We start from the raw sequence: 18,246 nt of genomic DNA, 5'->3' as shown, positions 1-18,246 counted from the left end.
ATTGTACTTACAGTTAAATACATGAATGTAGTTACATGAAAGTTTCTAAATTAAGTATATATCGTGATTTTTTTATACAATTTTCAACAAATAGCTACCTACCACCCGTGGATTGAGACCAAATTCTAACTTTAAATTTTACGTAAGTACATATACAAACGCATTGCGCGACACTCCACGACTGAGATGGAAAATCTAGTGACATCTCACTTTAAAATCAGTCAAGACGTTTGGGCTAAGGGTGTGCCACAAAGACATGCAAACATAGTTGAATAACCTCTTCTTCGGCAGTTGGTTAAATAATATAACATTATAGTTTAATATATGATATAGATTATGTTTTGTACTTTATCATGAGTTTAAATCGGTGATGTTATATTTAATACGGTCGCGAACAAATACACGAATTAATGAAATGACAGACAAATTTACTCAGATATATCTGAACACGAACTAATATTTCCTAGAGTCTGGCTAATGAAAGTTGAGCCTGAGATAACGCGGGAATTTCAATAAAAACCGCACCTAGCAATAAAATTACTATGAAATTAAATGACAGCCTGAAACTGACAGCTTATTTGATAGGAAAAAAAGTTGCCATATAAAAAGTTTTAAATAAATCTCCCACGAATGTTGACATTCTCTGTGTAACTGAGCACTGGCTTAAAGGTCATGAATTTATGTTTAACTTCAATAATCATAGTATAGTAAGTTCTTTTTTTAGGAAATCTTGCAACCGCGGCGGGTCATTGATAATGGTTAAACATAATTTAAAAAGTAAGGAGCGTAGAGACATTGTTGACATGTCTGTGGAACGCCATATAGAACTTTCCTGCGTTGAGTTGGAACAATTTATAATCATATGCGTGTACAGACCCCCATCGGCAGACTATAACTTATTCGAATCGGTCATAGATGAAGTGCTTAGTGCTGTTTTTAGAAGTCAGAAAATTATAATTGTATGTGGTGATTTTAACATTAATTTGCTAGAAAAATCGCCATTATGTGGAAGGTTACTAAATACTTTTAAGTCCTTCAATTTAGTCAATTTATTTTGTGAACCTACTAGAATCACGGCAACCAGTGCTACATGTATAGATAACATCTTCAGTAACCAGGATGCGATTTGTAAATCTGTTATAAATACCCTAAGTTCTGACCACTGTGGAGTAAAAGCCTCGTTCAGCGGGAAAATTGAGGAAATTCCACAAGACACTATGTGCAGACCGATTTCCGAAAGGCGTTTGGAGTTATTCAATCGAAATATCAAGAGAAGATTATGTTATCTTTCATGTACCCAGGATAACCCTGACTGTTTGAGCTCAGAGTTGTTTAACTGTATTAAAAAGGAATTTGATGCCTGTTTCATTCCAAAGAAGTTGCAGGGCAAGATCAAGACTAAATTTAGCGACTGGGCTACGCCGGATATTCACGAGAAGAGACGCCAACTCTATGATTTATATGATTTGAGAACAACAGATAAAAGGCCGGAATTTCTAGAGTACGTAAAGAATTTTTCAAAATCTTTTAAGATGATGTGTGTCGCCGCTAAAGCTGATTATTTGTCCAAAAAGATTCTAAATTCCAGCGATAAAGTTAAAACTGTATGGCAAGTAATCAACAACGAAACTGGAAAACGTAAAATGAAGGATCCGCATTACAACCTACGAATCGCTGACACTTTAGTAAGTTCCGACCGTGAAGTGGCAGATCATTTCGAGCAGTTTTTCTCGAATATACCGGTAGAAACAACAAAGTCACTTAATTCATCGCCAGAGGTCGCTGAAGAAATTCTGAAGACAACCGTAGCGGAATGTACAGAAATGTTCACATTTTCTTATGTCACTCCGAATATAGTTCTTAAAACTTTCAGATCATTAAACTTAAAGAAAACGGAAGATCTCTGGGGATTATCAGTAAAAGTATTACATTCTATTGTAGAATCGATCGCACCATATTTAGCCGGGATTTTCAACAGATGCATTGATACTGGAATTTTTCCAGATATTATGAAACACAGCAAAATTATCCCACTGTTTAAATCTGGAACGAGAACAGACCCCACCAACTTTAGACCAATTTCTATACTACCGGCGTTAAGCAAAGTTTTCGAGAAACTTATTCTTAATCAACTTTTGTCTCATTTTAACAGAAATAAATTGCTTGACAATAATCAATTTGGTTTTACCCGAGGTCGGTCAACTACTGACGCCGGTGCGGTACTTCTAAAACACATCTTTGACGCTTGGGAAAAAGCTCAAGATGCTGTTGGAATTTTCTGTGATCTATCAAAGGCATTTGATTGCGTTGATCACGAGAATTTAAGAAGAAAATTATGCCGCTATGGGATAAAAGCTACTGCCCTTGATCTTGTTTCTTCGTACCTTTCGGATAGAACTCAGCGAGTAGTTATCAATGGAGCTCAATCGGCGGGGTCTCCAGTAGCTCTTGGAGTGCCTCAAGGTTCCATTCTTGGTCCCTTTCTGTTTTTGGTATACATTAATGATCTACCAAAACTAGTGCAAGATAGACATGATATAGTGTTATTTGCAGATGACACGTCTCTTATATTTAAAGTAGACAGGAAGGAAAACAGCTTCGATAACATTAACGATGCACTTTCCACCATAGTAGACTGGTTTACGGCAAATAACTTACTTTTGAATGCCAAGAAAACCAAGTGCATCAAATTTACGCTGCCGAACGTCAAGCAGGTAAACAACAGCAATATTAAAATAAAAGGTAATACGCTGGAATTCGAAGATCGAACGGTTTTCCTTGGAGTCACTTTAGACGCAAAACTGCAGTGGCATGCACATATAGCCACTCTAGCCGGCAAACTTAGTTCTGCTGCCTATGCAGTGAGGCGAATCAGACAGCTGACAAACGTAGAGACGGCCAGGCTGGTATACTTTAGCTACTTCCACAGTGTTATGTCGTATGGAATCCTGTTGTGGGGAAAAGCGGCAGACATTCAGACAATATTTGTGCTGCAAAAACGAGCTGTACGTTCTATCTATGGACTGGGCGCTCGAGCATCCCTGAGAGAGAAATTCAAAGAAGTGAACATTCTTACCCTTGCATCTCAATACATACTTGAGAATATTATGTATGTTCGGAAAAACGTCCACGAATTTAAGCTTAACAGTGATATCCATAACTATAACACTAGAAACAAACATAAACTTTCTGTGCCCGCCCACCGCCTCCGTAAGGTTAGTACGTCTTTCGTCGGGAACTGTACACGTTTTTATAACAAAGTTCCCACTGATATAGCGAATTTACCACTTAACAAATTTAAGTCACACATTAAGCGCTCCTTGTTGAGTAAGGCGTACTACACTGTAAATGATTTTATAGATGATAGAGATGCCTTTAAGCCGGCAGCTTGATTTCGATAGTATAATAAGAGTTAATATGTATTGTTTTTCTTTTCTTTTTTTTTCTTTTCATTGTGAATTAATCATGCTAGTCTCCAGTAGAATTGACACATGAGACCATCATGTTCTCGATTAATTAGGTATATTGTTTATATTGCTTAATTTAATTTTAGTTTTTGACACTTGGAGACCTTATACATCTCTAAGTTTTAATTTTATTTTTAATTTGTTTGTACATATTTATATTTTTAATGATTCTGACACTTGAGAGACCTATACATCTCTTAGTCAATATAGGGCATTTTGCTTAGTAATTATGTGAAGATATACCGTTTTTCATGTAACATACAAGAACAAAATGTTGTGTCTCACAGCTATACGTTATTACAATTTAAATATTAATATGGCCCGGCAGCTTGAATATGTCATGCTCGCTTAAAAGTCTTTGCTTACGGTGGCGTTGTTGATCGGGTCGCCACTTTCCCGAATGAAGGTTGAGAGAGGCGATGGCTGAGATACGCGTCATACTCGTGAACGGGTGCTGTTTGTGGAGACTGGTCTATTTAAGCTAACACGAGCTATTATATTTAGTAACTTTATTTTTGAGTATAATTACATGGACACACCTCATTCGGTTCTCGTATGCTATTTTATTTTTACTATCATTTTCTTTAATTTAATGAATGTTTTAATTAGGTATACAGGATTTTGACTCTTGGAGACCCTATACATCTCTAAGGATAATTTGATTAACTACTATATATTTTAATCTTTTAGTTATGATGACACTTAGAGACATTTACATCTCTAAATAATTTTAGATTATAGTTTTTGTATCTTTGTGTTTTTTTTTTTCAATACTATTGTTATTGCGTTTTCTGTAATTCGACATTTAGAGGCTTTATACATCTCTATGTTAGTTTGATTTGATATTTACGGCTTAGTTGTATTTTATAATTATTGATGTGTTTTTTTTTGCTGTATGTAAATTCCATATTGACGTGTAAAAGTGCCCTTGTGGCCTATTTGCTGAATAAATGTTGATATTTGATATTTGATATTTGATCTCAGGCTCAACTTTCATTAGCCAGACTCTATTCATGTTTTTAATACCAAGTACATATATACTGTTTAATCAAAATCAGAACTTAGTTGACATACACCATAATAAAACTCTTTAAGACTATTAATGTATAATGAAAAATATGTATTGCTAATTTACTTAATAATACGGTCGCCGAGGATTATTCTGTAACAAACGAGAAATGACATGTAAAATATTTATGTAGTGTTTTAAAATAATAATAAAAAAAACCGGCCAAGTGCGAGTCGGACTCGCGCACGGAGGGTTCCGCACCATCAACAAAAAATAGAGCAAAAAAATCGTGTTTGTTGTATGGGAGCCCCCCTTAAATATTTATTTTATTTTATTTTTAGTATTTGTTGTTATAGCGGCAACAGAGATACATCATTTGTGAAAATTTCAACTGTCCAGCTATCACGGTTCATGAGATACAGCCTGGTGACAGACGGACGGACGGACAGCGAAGTCTTAGTAATAGGGTCCCGTTTTTTACCCTTTGGGTACGGTACCCTAAAAAATATCTTTTTATTGTTACTTAGTACAGTCAGCAGCAGCAGAAGTTGCTAAGCGGGCGATGTGTTCAAAATTACATTGACACGCTTTTATTCTCGTCATCAGGGGGCACCCCGTCGGAGGAGGCAGCACCTAGGCCCATATTGGCGACCGGTTGTGGCACTGACATAGGGTACTCACCAGAGGGTTGGGTCTGAACCGGTAGGCGAGCATCATGCGCTTCCTGCAGGCGTCGAACTCATCGTCATCAAGGGACACCCGTCGGAGGAGGCAGCACCTAGGCCCATGTTGGCGACCGGTTGTGACACTGACATAGGGTACTCACCAGAGGGTTGGGTCTGAACCGGTAGGCGAGCATCATGCGCTTCCTGTAGGCGTCGAACTCATCGTCATCAGGGGATACCCCGTCGGAGGAGGCAGCACCTAGGCCCATATTGGCAACCGGTTGTGGCACTGACATAGGGTACTCACCAGAGGGTTGGGTCTGAACCGGTAGGCGAGCATCATGCGCTTCCTGTAGGCGTTGAACTCATCGTCATCAAGGGACACCCGTCGGAGGAGGCAGCACCTAGGCCCATGTTGGCGACCGGTTGTGGCACTGACATAGGGTACTCACCAGAGGGTTGGGTCTGAACCGGTAAGCGAGCATCATGCGCTTCCTCTAGGCGTCGAACTCATCGTCATCAAGGGACACCCGTCGGAGGAGGCAGCACCTAGGCCCATGTTGGCGACCGGTTGTGGCACTGACATAGGGTACTCACCAGAGGGTTGGGTCTGAACCGGTAAGCGAGCATCATGCGCTTCCTGTAGGCGTCGAACTCATCATCATCAGGGGATACCCCGTCGGAGGAGGCAGCACCTAGGCCCATGTTGGCAACCGGTTGTGGCACTGACATAGGGTACTCACCAGAGGGTTGGGTCTGAACCGGTAGGCGAGCATCATGCGCTTCCTGTAGGCGTTGAACTCATCGTCATCAAGGGACACCCGTCGGAGGAGGCAGCACCTAGGCCCATGTTGGCGACCGGTTGTGGCACTGACATAGGGTACTCACCAGAGGGTTGGGTCTGAACCGGTAAGCGAGCATCATGCGCTTCCTCTAGGCGTCGAACTCATCGTCATCAAGGGACACCCGTCGGAGGAGGCAGCACCTAGGCCCATGTTGGCGACCGGTTGTGGCACTGACATAGGGTACTCACCAGAGGGTTGGGTCTGAACCGGTAAGCGAGCATCATGCGCTTCCTGTAGGCGTCGAACTCATCATCATCAGGGGATACCCCGTCGGAGGAGGCAGCACCTAGGCCCATGTTGGCAACCGGTTGTGGCACTGACATAGGGTACTCACCAGAGGGTTGGGTCTGAACCGGTAGGCGAGCATCATGCGCTTCCTGTAGGCGTTGAACTCATCGTCATCAAGGGACACCCGTCGGAGGAGGCAGCACCTAGGCCCATGTTGGCGACCGGTTGTGGCACTGACATAGGGTACTCACCAGAGGGTTGGGTCTGAACCGGTAAGCGAGCATCATGCGCTTCCTGTAGGCGTCGAACTCATCGTCATCAGGAGACACCCCGTCAGAGGAGGCAGCACCTAGGCCCATGTTGGCGACCGGTTGGTTGGCCCTGTTACATAATTTCGAGGTCAAATGCCAAATACGGTACGGTCAAGCTAGTACCAAATCCGGGACGAGTTACAGGTCAAATAAATAGACCTTTATTCAAGCTTTATCCTGTGAATCCTGTCCAGCTCAGGCTTTTTGTTGAAGCGTCGAGTATGACCTTCAATGACGCGAAGTATGAGCGAATGAGCTGCCTTCGAGCTCTTTCTCCGCAAAAAAATATCAAAACTTAGTTATTAAGTAATATTTTGTCGGCAGATCAGCAGAATCGTGCTGGGCTATTTTGATGTTACATCTGTATTTACCTCGATGTTACTGATAAATTATTATGTCCCACGTTTATCAAGTTTAAGTTAAGGTGACAGTCCATTTCCAACCGCAGCTGCACTACTGCTCATTTTACTATGGAAATTGACAGTAACAGCGACGCGTTCAGTACCAGTAGTGCAGCTGCGGTCAGAAATGGAATGTTACCCTTAAGCGTTTCTTGAATAAAGTTTCTTCTATTTTAATCTGTTCTATGAGAATTGTACTAACTTGTTGATGGGGTCGACGATACCAGTGCCTTCCAAGCCGAGCCCCTGACCCTCGCTCCAGCCCAACTTTTGCAGCATTTTGAAACCTATACACACAAATCATTAACAAATGCAGTCCAGCCCAAGACTGGGCGTACTAGTACAATCGTCATTAGATATATCGGAGCGGCCGAGGTGCTCCAAATTATCCGAACCCGCACTCTAACGCCTTGACAATAGAGGCGAGTTCAGATATTTGTGAGCACCTTGGTCGCCTCGATGTCTATGATGGCGACTGTACTACTCATAGCTCACAAGCCCAAGAAAAAAAAAGTTTTTTTTATGTGTGTCAGAGTTAAATAGGGATGATGACACATGTTCAATTTTGTAACAAAATCTAGTAAAATAGATAGCAAATGAGCAATTTATCAACCTGAAAGTTTCAAAATTTAAGTTTTTTTATTACTTCCAAAAAACTAAGGGTACCATTCGATTCCGTACATTTTATCCAAAAAAATATTGTATAGCAACAATATACATAAACGCAATATTTCACGGACAAAAACGCAATTTTCTAGTTTTGTCCATACTTCAAGATGGGATCTCAGTGACCTTGACGTCACGTTCACTTATCCTTTTGTGAGGGGCGTTTCGTGAGTGAAGTGCGACTGTCGGACTTGGACTATTGTGTTGATTTAATGCAATGCCTGCAATGGGCCCCATATAGACATTTGATCCAAAAAACAAACCCGATCGAAAGATACCATAAATGAAAATTAGTCATGTAGCCTATTGAAACTACCAAATTTTGAATCATCTCAATAATTTTGAAAGCCATTTATAAAGTTATGTCGTGACAAATATAAACAAACATCGCCATTCACAAATTGTATACATTTTGGCACAAACATATCACAAGAATGCACACTCGAGTGCCAAAAGTGTAAAGTTCTCTGGACAAGTAGATATGTCATAGCAGGTGACTTATTGAACGTCCCACTTCCCAGTATGTGGACAGATGGCAGTAACCCCTATTTTCTGACATTTAAAAATGTACGTCCGACGTACATAATTACATGTCTAGTAATTTAATCCATTCCATCCCAGATTAATCCATTCGTACGAATAATGTAATTTGTTTTAGCGCTCCAGCGTGTCTCTTTTTACATGGAGAAAATCATCGATTATTAAATATTTATTATTATTATTTATTTATTAACATAAAAAATATACAGCTTGTACAAGAACAGTGTCCCACAAAACAGTTTACACGGTTTGACTGTGTGATCGTGTGGACTCTCTTATATTACAAAATAGTTTACATCAATCGTTACTAATAATGTTCAACAATTACTATACGCGATTTACGAGGTAACTACGCAGCTTTTTACCAAATTTTACTTTATTGGCTTCCTGTCTCATGTCAGAGGGCAGGCTGTTGAGTATGTAGGGAAGGCGTTTATGAAGACATCTATCGCCGTAGTAATTAATAACCCTCGGCACAACAAACTTGCCCGCATATGTGTTATATTTATATGTGCATATTTATATGTGTTATAACAAATTATATACCTAAGTAAAAGCAAACTAGAAAGCATAAGAGCAACAATTTGCTGTCTTAAATTAGTTAATTTGGCCTTTTAAGGATTAACACATCTTTTTTATAATGCTACTTACAAGGAAACGCAAAAAAAAACGCTGAACTGAACATTTTGTTTCAAATTTTATTCAAGTACCAATGAAGCGAAATTAAACCATATTATTATGCTATTGATAACAAAAACTGTTTGGACTTTCCTAACTTGATACACATTTAACTCACATTTATAGACGGGTCTAACGCGAAATTTATTCAATTACCTTTCATACACTTTTCGTCGGGTAGTTGCACAAATCTCTGTTTTGACATTTTGCTGAGACTTTAGTTGGCCGCGACCATGACCAGTGAAACCTGTGTCGAAACGTCGGTATATAAAGGTAATTGAATAAATTTCGCGTTAGACCCGTCTATAAATGTGAGTTAATATGTGTTCAAAACGCGAAGGTTTTAAATATTATATTGATACACATTAATTTACCGTTCGATTAGCTTACCAACATTATCCTCTTTCAGTTTAAACTCCTTGTAGTCACTCAAATCTGGCTCCTTGCCAGTTTTCACGGCAGAATACTTCTCCATAAATCTGAAATTTGTTTCATGGTAAAAATGCGATCGGCTATACAAATTTGAAGGCTTTCTCTCAACCTCGTCATTCTAAGTTTCTAAGTTTATATAAAATGCATATATATGTTAGTCTGTAAGGTATTTGTAACAGGGATGTTGCGAATATCCGCATCCGCAACCGCGGAACTTCCGCATTATTTTCAACATCCGCATCTGCATCCGCATCCGCATAAAATCGATGCGGATTTAATGCAGATGCGGATGTGGAACAGGTCGGTACAGGAACGTCTTAGCATCGGCGTAAGTGCTAGATTGCTAGGTAATTTAGTCATTAGCCAAAAAAACCTATTAGAAATTAGCAGTCAAGCGTGAGTGGGACTTAATGTACGGAACCCTTGGAACGCGAGTTCGACTCGCACTTGGCCGGTTTTTTGAAATCAAAATTACTAAAATGTAATATTTGACGTTTTTTATGTACCTATCTTGACATCCGCATCCGCATCCGCGGATGTGAGCTTTTAAAAATCCGCTTCCGCATCCGCATCCGCGGATGTCAAAAAATCGGCATCCTTACAGAAGTAATAACATTGGTACAAATTGAATTATAGTATAGAAAATAAATAATTTAATTATATTTTTCTTATTCTATTGCTAAGTATAAAACTGTTTTCTAGGCGAAATTTAACGTCAATGTTGTTTTAGTAGTTTATATTACTGCAATGTTCTACCACCAGAGTGCAGCACTAGCACAAACTGTAAACCATAGAGTGACTTATATATATTATGCTGTAAACAGTATTTTGTCAAGTTTTCACAGATGATTTATTTCGAATAAATATGTCATATTCATATTTAATATGAAATTGATACCTCAAGGCGATTTGTTGACTGTTTGTGCTAGTGGAGCCCCTTGGGGTATTTCACTCATCACAATATGACATGGTAGAGTTAACCCTTCGTACGCTTAAACACGGATCCGTGCGTGAGAATTTAAATCTATTGTTTTAAATGTCAAGGTCACTTTTTCAATGATCAAATTTGACAGGCCGCATACGAGGGGTTAAATAAAACGCTTACTTCTTCAGTTCCTCGGGGGGCAGGAAGTCCCCGATGTGATGTTTCCCGGCGGCTTGTTTCGTCAGCTCGTCCGCCCACTTTTCTGTCGCGTACATTTCTTTTGCGCGTAACCTTAAAAATACACCCATTATAATACCAATAGTGATGCAGTGATTGCAACATATGACGCAGTGTTCCCTGTGTCCAACTACGTGCACTACAGAAAACCTCATAAAAGCTACCCCGGGGGTTAGAGGTGGCAACATATCATTTGTTTATGATCCCTTCACACGATAAGAAGAATACCAATAGTTTTATTTATTATAGAAGGATAACATTAAGAGCTGAAATAGATGGCTCTGTACTGCGACGTATCTTTTGTGGTAAATGCTTTGTCAAGTTTTAACAGCCAGAAATACCGCATAATGTACGGAGCTGTACAGCGCCATCTACATCAGCTGTCGTATTCGAAGCACTAATGGGTGTAGACTATGCTTCTGTTTCTTTAAAGCATAGATACAGTCAGCAGCAGAAGTTGCTAAGCGGGCGAGGTGTTCAAAATTATTACTGAATCGCGATTAGAAAGGGATTGAGATAGCTGTCAATTCATATTGATTTTGACGTAAGTGTATGGAAATCTGTTATTTCTAATCCCTTTCTGATCGCGGCATGATAATACCTTGACGCGCTCTTATTCTCTTAACAATAAAGTCGCATCAACTTCATTTTGAACACCTGGCCCGCTTAGCAACTTCTGCTGCTGACTATACTTCAATCATATAACTTGTGTTCCTAAAATAATAAAGAACATACTTGTGTTCCCATGTGCCTTCAGCGGTGTCTTCGTCGCTGTCATACTCGTACTTATGTTTGCCTGATGCCGCCAGGCGCTCCACTTCCTGTCTCTTTTTCAACATATCCTGCAACCAATAGGGTATTTGACTACTAGTCAAATCAGTTTCTTTTTTCAAACTGTCAAAACGATTTTGCTACTATCTATCTATCTATCTAATACCTTTAAATGAGCAATTCTTGTTTATTTATTTATTTATATATATATATATATTTCGGGGATCTCGGAAACGGCTCTAACGATTTCGATGAAATTTAGTATGTAGTTGTAGGGGTTTTCGGGGGCGAAAAATCGATCTAGCTAGGTCTTATCTCTGGGAAAACGCGCATTTCCGAGTTATTATATGTTTTCCGAGCGAAGCTCGGTCACCCAGATATTGGAATTTATATGAAACACTGGCATGTGACGTCACGATCAAATTACCTACTCTTTATAGTTTTATACAGGTTTTAAAATAGAAATTGTCTCTAAAAATAACTGCTGTCTACGTTTCTCTATTAATCTTCTGGTGCTTTATTTGATGCATGGTGTAAAATAATTTATTTTTAATATGTACAGTCAAATACCCTATTATGGTAGTCAGTCGGAACAAATATGACCACAGAACAAATCCACACGTCTCTCTATTGTGCGAGCGAGATATCGCTATAAACGAGAATAGCGCTATCTTGCTTATCGTGATAACGACGTAAAGCCGTAAAGCATACGTAAAGCGAGGTAAAAAAAAAAACGAAATTGTACACCTCATCAACACAAGCAAACAACCAGCTGTAAGAATTCAGAAATCAAATTCAAATTAATGAATGCTATTAAAGCCTGGCCAGGAATATATGATCATATATGTTGCGGAATTTCACTTGAACTAATTTTTTCATATTACACTGAAACTGTCACTGTCACCCTATACATGAGAATAACAGCGCCCTCTTGACAATTTGATCATATATTACTGGTCAGGCTTTAAATATTTCAGAGAAAGCATTCAAACCTTAGCCATTTAGAGCATAAACTGCAACTTCAATTCAGATTTCTAAGAATAGAGTTTTACCGAGTGGGTCGAGTGTGGTGAGATGGTTATTTCAATAATTCTGTTATGGAACATTCAAACATACCTGGAACAGCAGATTGAGTTTGAAGTTGTCTTCACACTTCTTCCAATCCTCGGCGCTCAAGTTTATGGTTCCATAGTTGGTCATGGCATACTGCATCAGAGCCGGGTTGGCCCGGTTCACGTTTGTGAGTTTGAAACCATCGTCTTCTACTTTAGCAAGCTTTATCCCTGTAACATGTTTTAACCTGAGCCACTGGGAGCTGACAGATTAAAAGTAATAATTTGAGTACTGAACCAGTCAGGTTCTGTAAGGCACAGCGTCTGCGCTGGGCGGGCCACCAACAATACTTGTGTTTTTTTTTATTAGTCTTATACATTACCAGCATTATTTATTCTGTGTCATACCTGGCAGAGGCGGCATCGGTGGCATACCGGGCGGCATTGGCGGCATACCCTGTAAAGGGCCCATACCGGGCGGTAAAGGGGCCATGCCGGGCGGTAAGGGAGCCATTACGCCCGGGGGCTTGATATCCGCCACCGGGGGCTCGTCGCCCCAGCGAGATTTCTTCTTGCGGCGCTCCCGCTTGCTGTCGGATTCGTCGTCGCTCTGTGAGCTCGCCTCTCGTTTCACTGAGCTGCCTAGGTTAAACTGGTTCCAGGGTTTTTGGGAGTCTTGGTCGCCAAAACTGAAATAGAAATACACGTTTTTAGGGTTCCGTAGCCAAATGGCAAAAAAAGGAACCCTTATAGATTCGTCATGTCTGTCTGTCCGTCCGTCTGTCTGTCCGTCCGTATGTGACAGCTACTTTTTTCCGAAACTATAAGAACTATACTGTTGAAACTTGGTAAGTAGATGTATTCTGTGAACCGCATTAAGATTTTCACACAAAAATAGAAAAAAAAAACAATAAATTTTGGGGGTTCCCCATACTGTGAACTGAAACTCAAAACTGAAAATTGGTTTGAACGAGATCTAGTAAGTCGTTTTTTTTTAATACGTCATAAATCCCCTGAATACGGAACCCTTCATGGGCGAGTCCGACTCGCACTTGGCCGCTTTTTTTAATTCTTATGCTCGTGAAGTTGGTGTTTAAGCCACGTATAAGCGGCATAATGTTGCTTTCTCTTAATTTGTGGTAAGTACATGTTAATTTAATTTGTTAGTAACCGAAGACATACATCTTAATTTGTTTAACAGTACAAAAGGTAATTCGCACTTGTATCGTAATGTACTATTGCTGCTGTTTGTTTTGAATATTGCCTTGTAATTAAAAACTATGTTCACTGGTATCCTAATATGACATATTTATTATGCATTATGCCTTCAACTTTTTCTAAGAACAGAACACTGTTCCCTGACTCTCCAGAATTTCACTGACTTTCCATGACTATTTTTGATTTTCCTGACTTGCGCTGACTTCCAAAAAGTGGACACCCAGAATACCTAATCATGCTTAGTATGGCATGGGCAGTAAAATTGGTTAAAATAAAAAAACCCTTCGATCGCCAAAGACATCAACTCGCACGACCCACGCGGCTACAGACCAATATCAACCTTCGTCAGGCGTGTCTCACTCCGCGATTTCGTCGCTTTGCTACAGGTAGCTAAAAGTACATCCGTTCGGCCCCAATTTTGGGGAAAGCCATAAGCCGCGCGTGCCGCTGTCGCCACCTAGCGGCCATATCTGTGCTGATCGTAACAGACGCGTTTTGTTAGAGAGTGAATCTTCTGTACTTAGTACTATTATTTATTCTGTGCCTTCGTGCATTCCAACAAGATTTAGGATGACTGTTTTGATTTAGTTAACTGACTTTGGTGGTGTCTTTCCAATAAGGCTTACAAATTGTCAGTTGCTATATCCTAGTATCTTACCTAAACTTTTTATCTGCTGCCTTGTAATCATCATCACTGTCATAATCCTCATCTAAGCAGAACTCGGGCTCATAGACATCCTCAGGCTTGATCTCCGGCTTCCTCTCCGGGCTCTCCTTCCGGAACTTTTCCACTAGCTCCCGGAATTCCTTGTACTCCTTAGAATTCGTATTATGAAGGAACCTGGAAATATATACGCCTTTAGAATTACTTGGTAGAGAGAGAAAAGCCAAAGGATGCTTTAGATGAGGCTTACAACCTATAGTTCTGTTTTAGTGCAGTATTATAAATGTGGGTTATTGATTCCATTCAGTTGGTATATTTTTACATCTCTTATTTGGTAAATAGCTTTATTGTTACCCTAAAATACGTCTTTGACTGAAAATAATTTCTATGTAATGAAATAATAAAATATAATTGTAAAATCTCAAAACGATATCAAATAGAGGCAGCGGCATCTAGGCTAGGCTACGACTATTCTGACACGAAGAATTAAGTTGAATCATCAAAACATTGTCCAATTTTATTTTTGGTTGGGCAAAAACATTTTCATCATATAAATTAATAACATATGAAATTTTGCGAGTTGAAATTCAGCCGTAGCAATTCTAGAAATCTTATTAGGTTTAGGTTCTGACGACGATCTTAATGAATAGTTTATAAAGTACGGAAAGGTAATCTGCTTACTTATAAAAGCTTAGTGTTAGCCAGTAAATAAAAAGTTAGTCTATTTACTAAACAAGAGTATAAACTACATTATAACACTGCACCAATCACACTCAATTGTAGAAAAATAATATAATAAAAAAAGAATACAGCACATATCCTGTAGGGACAAGGCTACGGTGGCAAGAGTTTTACCACATATTTTGGTCTTGTGAGTGAATTGCCTTCAGGACATTTTCCCAGTGGTCGCCGTTCCTGGCGACCTCCGTGGCAGCGCGGAGCACCGATGGCGGCCAATCTGCAGAGGAAACTGCACACCACGAGTCAACAACAACGTCTAGTGGCCACGCCTACCTTGCCTATCTATCAACTCTTATCCTATACTAAATTATCGAGTTAAAGCCGAGCGTTAGGGTGGCTGAACATCTGAATACTATCTCTATTCAAGATTTATTTATCTATCTTATAAAAAATAATGTTATTAGTAAACAAAATTTGGAAATCAACAGAGAAATTCAGAGAATCAACAAATGTCAATGTTGCCCAATCATAGCAAAGATTTTTAATAATAGCTATTTTTCCGTTTCAATTCTTTCGCTTAGTGATAATTTTTGGCTGAAAAGTAACTCAATAGCATTAATTTAGAAAAGCTTTGTATGGAGGTATGACTTTAAATATTATTTGCCCATACAAAAAACGACCACCCATTATAAATTAAACAAGTCACTCAAGTCAGATTGATATATTCACATAATTTATAGAGGCTTTATTATTACAATATGACTTTACAAATCAATATCTAACAACTAGTAATTGTTTTTGGCCAAATCATCAGATACTTTAATCTCTTTAAAGTCTCAATACTACACTAACATAAAATTAAAGACACTTATTTTGAAAACCATAATACCTTGATTTGCTGGTGATGTTGGTTCGTCCTTTGGCGATGGAATGTGACTGAGCTGAGGCAGGGGCGGGGGAATGTTCTGTATGTTCATCTCCGGCATTGAATCCAAAGGCTTTGGTTCAGGAATATTGTGTAAAGACATGCTACTTGGAGGCATATTGCTAGGAGGCATGTTACTAGGTGGCATATTGTTGGGCATGCTGTTTGGCGGCATCATATTTGGCGGCATAAACGGCATGTTGCCATTGCCGTTATTGAAGTTGGGGCCATTGGGACCGAATGGAGGACGACCCATGAACGGCATGTGGCCATTATTCATTGAATTTGGGGGCATCATTGAGTTAGGAGGACCGGGAGGTCTGGGAGGACCAGGTGGGCCTGGTGGACCATTAGGGCGCATTTGGGGGAAAGGCGGGCCAAAGAAAGGCGGCATTGGACCATTAGGGCCACACATGTTAGGAGGCATAGGGCCCGGACCGCAGGGTCCGCCTGGTCCATTAGGACCCCAATTAGGAGGCATTGGGTAGTTAGGAGGGCCGCCCATGAAAGGCGGTATAGGTCCTCCGGGAGGCATAGGTCCGCCTGGTGGCATTGGGGGCATGTTAGGGCCTCCTGGTCCCATCATTGGACCAGGTCCCATGTTCATTCCTGGTCTAGGTCCCATATTAGGTCCAGGTCCAGGGCCCATGTTTGGTCCAGGACCTCTAGGACCCACATTCGGGCCTGGTCTCATCATATGTCTCATATTAGAGTCTGGATATCCCATGCCTTCAAGCCCTTCTCCGTTAGAGTTAGGGTCTCTGTTTCCCTGCCAGTTATCATGGTTTGGGTCTTGGTCTGGTGGCATGAATGGAATTTGCATTAGTGGTGGGATGTTGTCTGATTGCCTTCTGTCATCCATTGGACTATTAGGGCGGTTCTTGCCTCTGTCACTCCATCTACGTCTATCTCTGAAACAAATAGAATGTACAATAAACATATTTAGCTTCATTGAGTATTTTGAACTTCTGATGGTGGCAATTGAATGTTACCTTGAAGGGACTATGACTATTTTGACAAAGGATTTTGTAATGTAATGAAGTAATGAACTAAGGAAATATTATAGAAGCAGAAAAAGTCAAAATTATTGTATCATGTCAAATACCTGCTGCCTTTGTCTGACCTCCGTCTCTCATTATGGTCATGGTGTGAATACTCCTTTGATTCTTTATGAGGAGCTTCAGAATACTCCGGCATGATGGCAGCCATAGCTTTAGTTTCTTCTTGCTGTGCTTGTCTCTCTTTATCTTCCTTCTCCTGTTTTTGTTTTTCTAGCAAAGCCTTGTACTGGCTCATGAAGCTGCCATCGTTGGAGAAGATGTTTGAAGGGTTTTTGTCATCTTTTGAGCCTAAACTGAAAATTTTAGGGTACTTTTTATTGTTTTTTTCTATTGAGGTATGGAATAAAGAGTATTTGTATTGTATAAATGAGCTTAACAAATTCAGTGCCAAAAACACGACAGGTAACATGTTAATTTTGTATTGGAAATGGGGTGCTTGGCACTGAAAGTGTCAAAAATCAAACTGGCATTAACTTCAGAAGATTTCAAGTGGGGCTAACAAGTCCAAATAATTGACCCAGAAGCTAGAGGCCGGGGAACAAACCTCCAACCTCACATTTTAGAGAAAAAGTGCTAAGCAAATAGAAAATACTAGTTACTTTGTTAACTTCGCTTGGGCTGCCAAAGCTGCAGCCTGCTTTTGAGCCTCTAGTTTCGCCTGTATTTCCATCTTTTTCCGCTCTATAATTTGTTCCTGTTTCGACATTTGAGCCCATCTTGTACTGAGCGCAGATTTATTCTTGTTATCCTTAAAATTATTCATATTAGACACGAGTTATAATAATCGTCACAAAGTCAATTTAACACTACGTTATCCTAGAAGCGTATTGATTATTATTGTGTATTTCATGCCTCTTTTATTTAATTTATAATAATTCTAATTCTACACACCATTTTTACAAGTATACGACGCGCCACAGATAAGCAAATTTTTTTTTTATTCGTCCATCTGGACAGGCTAAAGCTCTAAGCCATACTGCCTAAGCAAAGCAACAACGAAATGACATGAAATAAAAGGGCCTACCACTTCGATACTTTCTTTGCCAATTTTGGCCACTTTCACCCTCACTTATTCACTCTCGCAGATCTGCGAACTTGACTCCATACTCGCGTTCGCGGCTTCGCGCACGTGTGTGGAGGGGGCTTTAAATTTATGGCCATATTTGAGCGCGCTAAATTAAAAAAATGCCCCCAAACGCGAATAATAGCGTCACAAATTGATATTCTTCTTCACCACATTTCATCGGTAATATCGATCATCGAACAATTTCACATCAACATCGGACAATTTAATCAGTCTGGACAGGCCTTTATGCAATCAGATACACACTACTACACCGCACCGCGACCTTGGTACGGTGCGGTAGTGTGTTACGGCTTTTATGCCAAATATACTCTGTCAAGCACTTTCCGTCAGTAGAAATAAGCGGTAAATTAAAAAAAAATGTAGGCGCAAGCGCAAAGGACTTA

The 18,246-nt window shown here is 39.9% G+C and overlaps 2 protein-coding genes across 3 annotated transcripts in view; both read right to left on the bottom strand.

Moving 5' to 3' along the window:
- Nucleotides 1-18,246, bottom strand: part of LOC134656435 (polyubiquitin-C) — a 90,151-nt gene that overhangs the window by 67,480 nt on the left and 4,425 nt on the right. The gene's annotated exons all lie outside the window — the stretch shown is intronic.
- Nucleotides 6,403-17,699, bottom strand: LOC134656434 (SURP and G-patch domain-containing protein 1-like). Of its 2 annotated transcripts, XM_063511964.1 has the most exons (13): nt 17,668-17,699; nt 17,376-17,524; nt 16,821-17,069; nt 15,680-16,626; nt 14,965-15,079; nt 14,104-14,286; nt 12,636-12,916; nt 12,292-12,458; nt 11,140-11,246; nt 10,348-10,458; nt 9,201-9,289; nt 7,129-7,213; nt 6,403-6,595 (listed from the first exon to the last, which is right to left on the bottom strand). In XM_063511964.1, exons 1-13 carry the CDS (start codon nt 17,668-17,670, stop codon nt 6,418-6,420), a joined length of 2,664 nt encoding a protein of 887 aa, XP_063368034.1. In that variant the 5' UTR covers nt 17,671-17,699; the 3' UTR covers nt 6,403-6,417. The 2 variants fall into 2 exon arrangements, with proteins under 2 accessions (XP_063368034.1, XP_063368033.1); XM_063511963.1 differs by lacking the exon at nt 17,668-17,699 and having other exon boundaries at nt 17,376-17,661.

Source organism: Cydia amplana, chromosome 18 (assembly GCF_948474715.1).
Source record: "Cydia amplana chromosome 18, ilCydAmpl1.1, whole genome shotgun sequence".
In the NCBI taxonomy this organism is placed as follows: Eukaryota; Metazoa; Arthropoda; class Insecta; order Lepidoptera; family Tortricidae; genus Cydia; species Cydia amplana.
The sequence above is the reverse complement of the archived record's forward strand: the minus strand, read 5'-3'. Positions and strand labels throughout refer to the sequence as shown.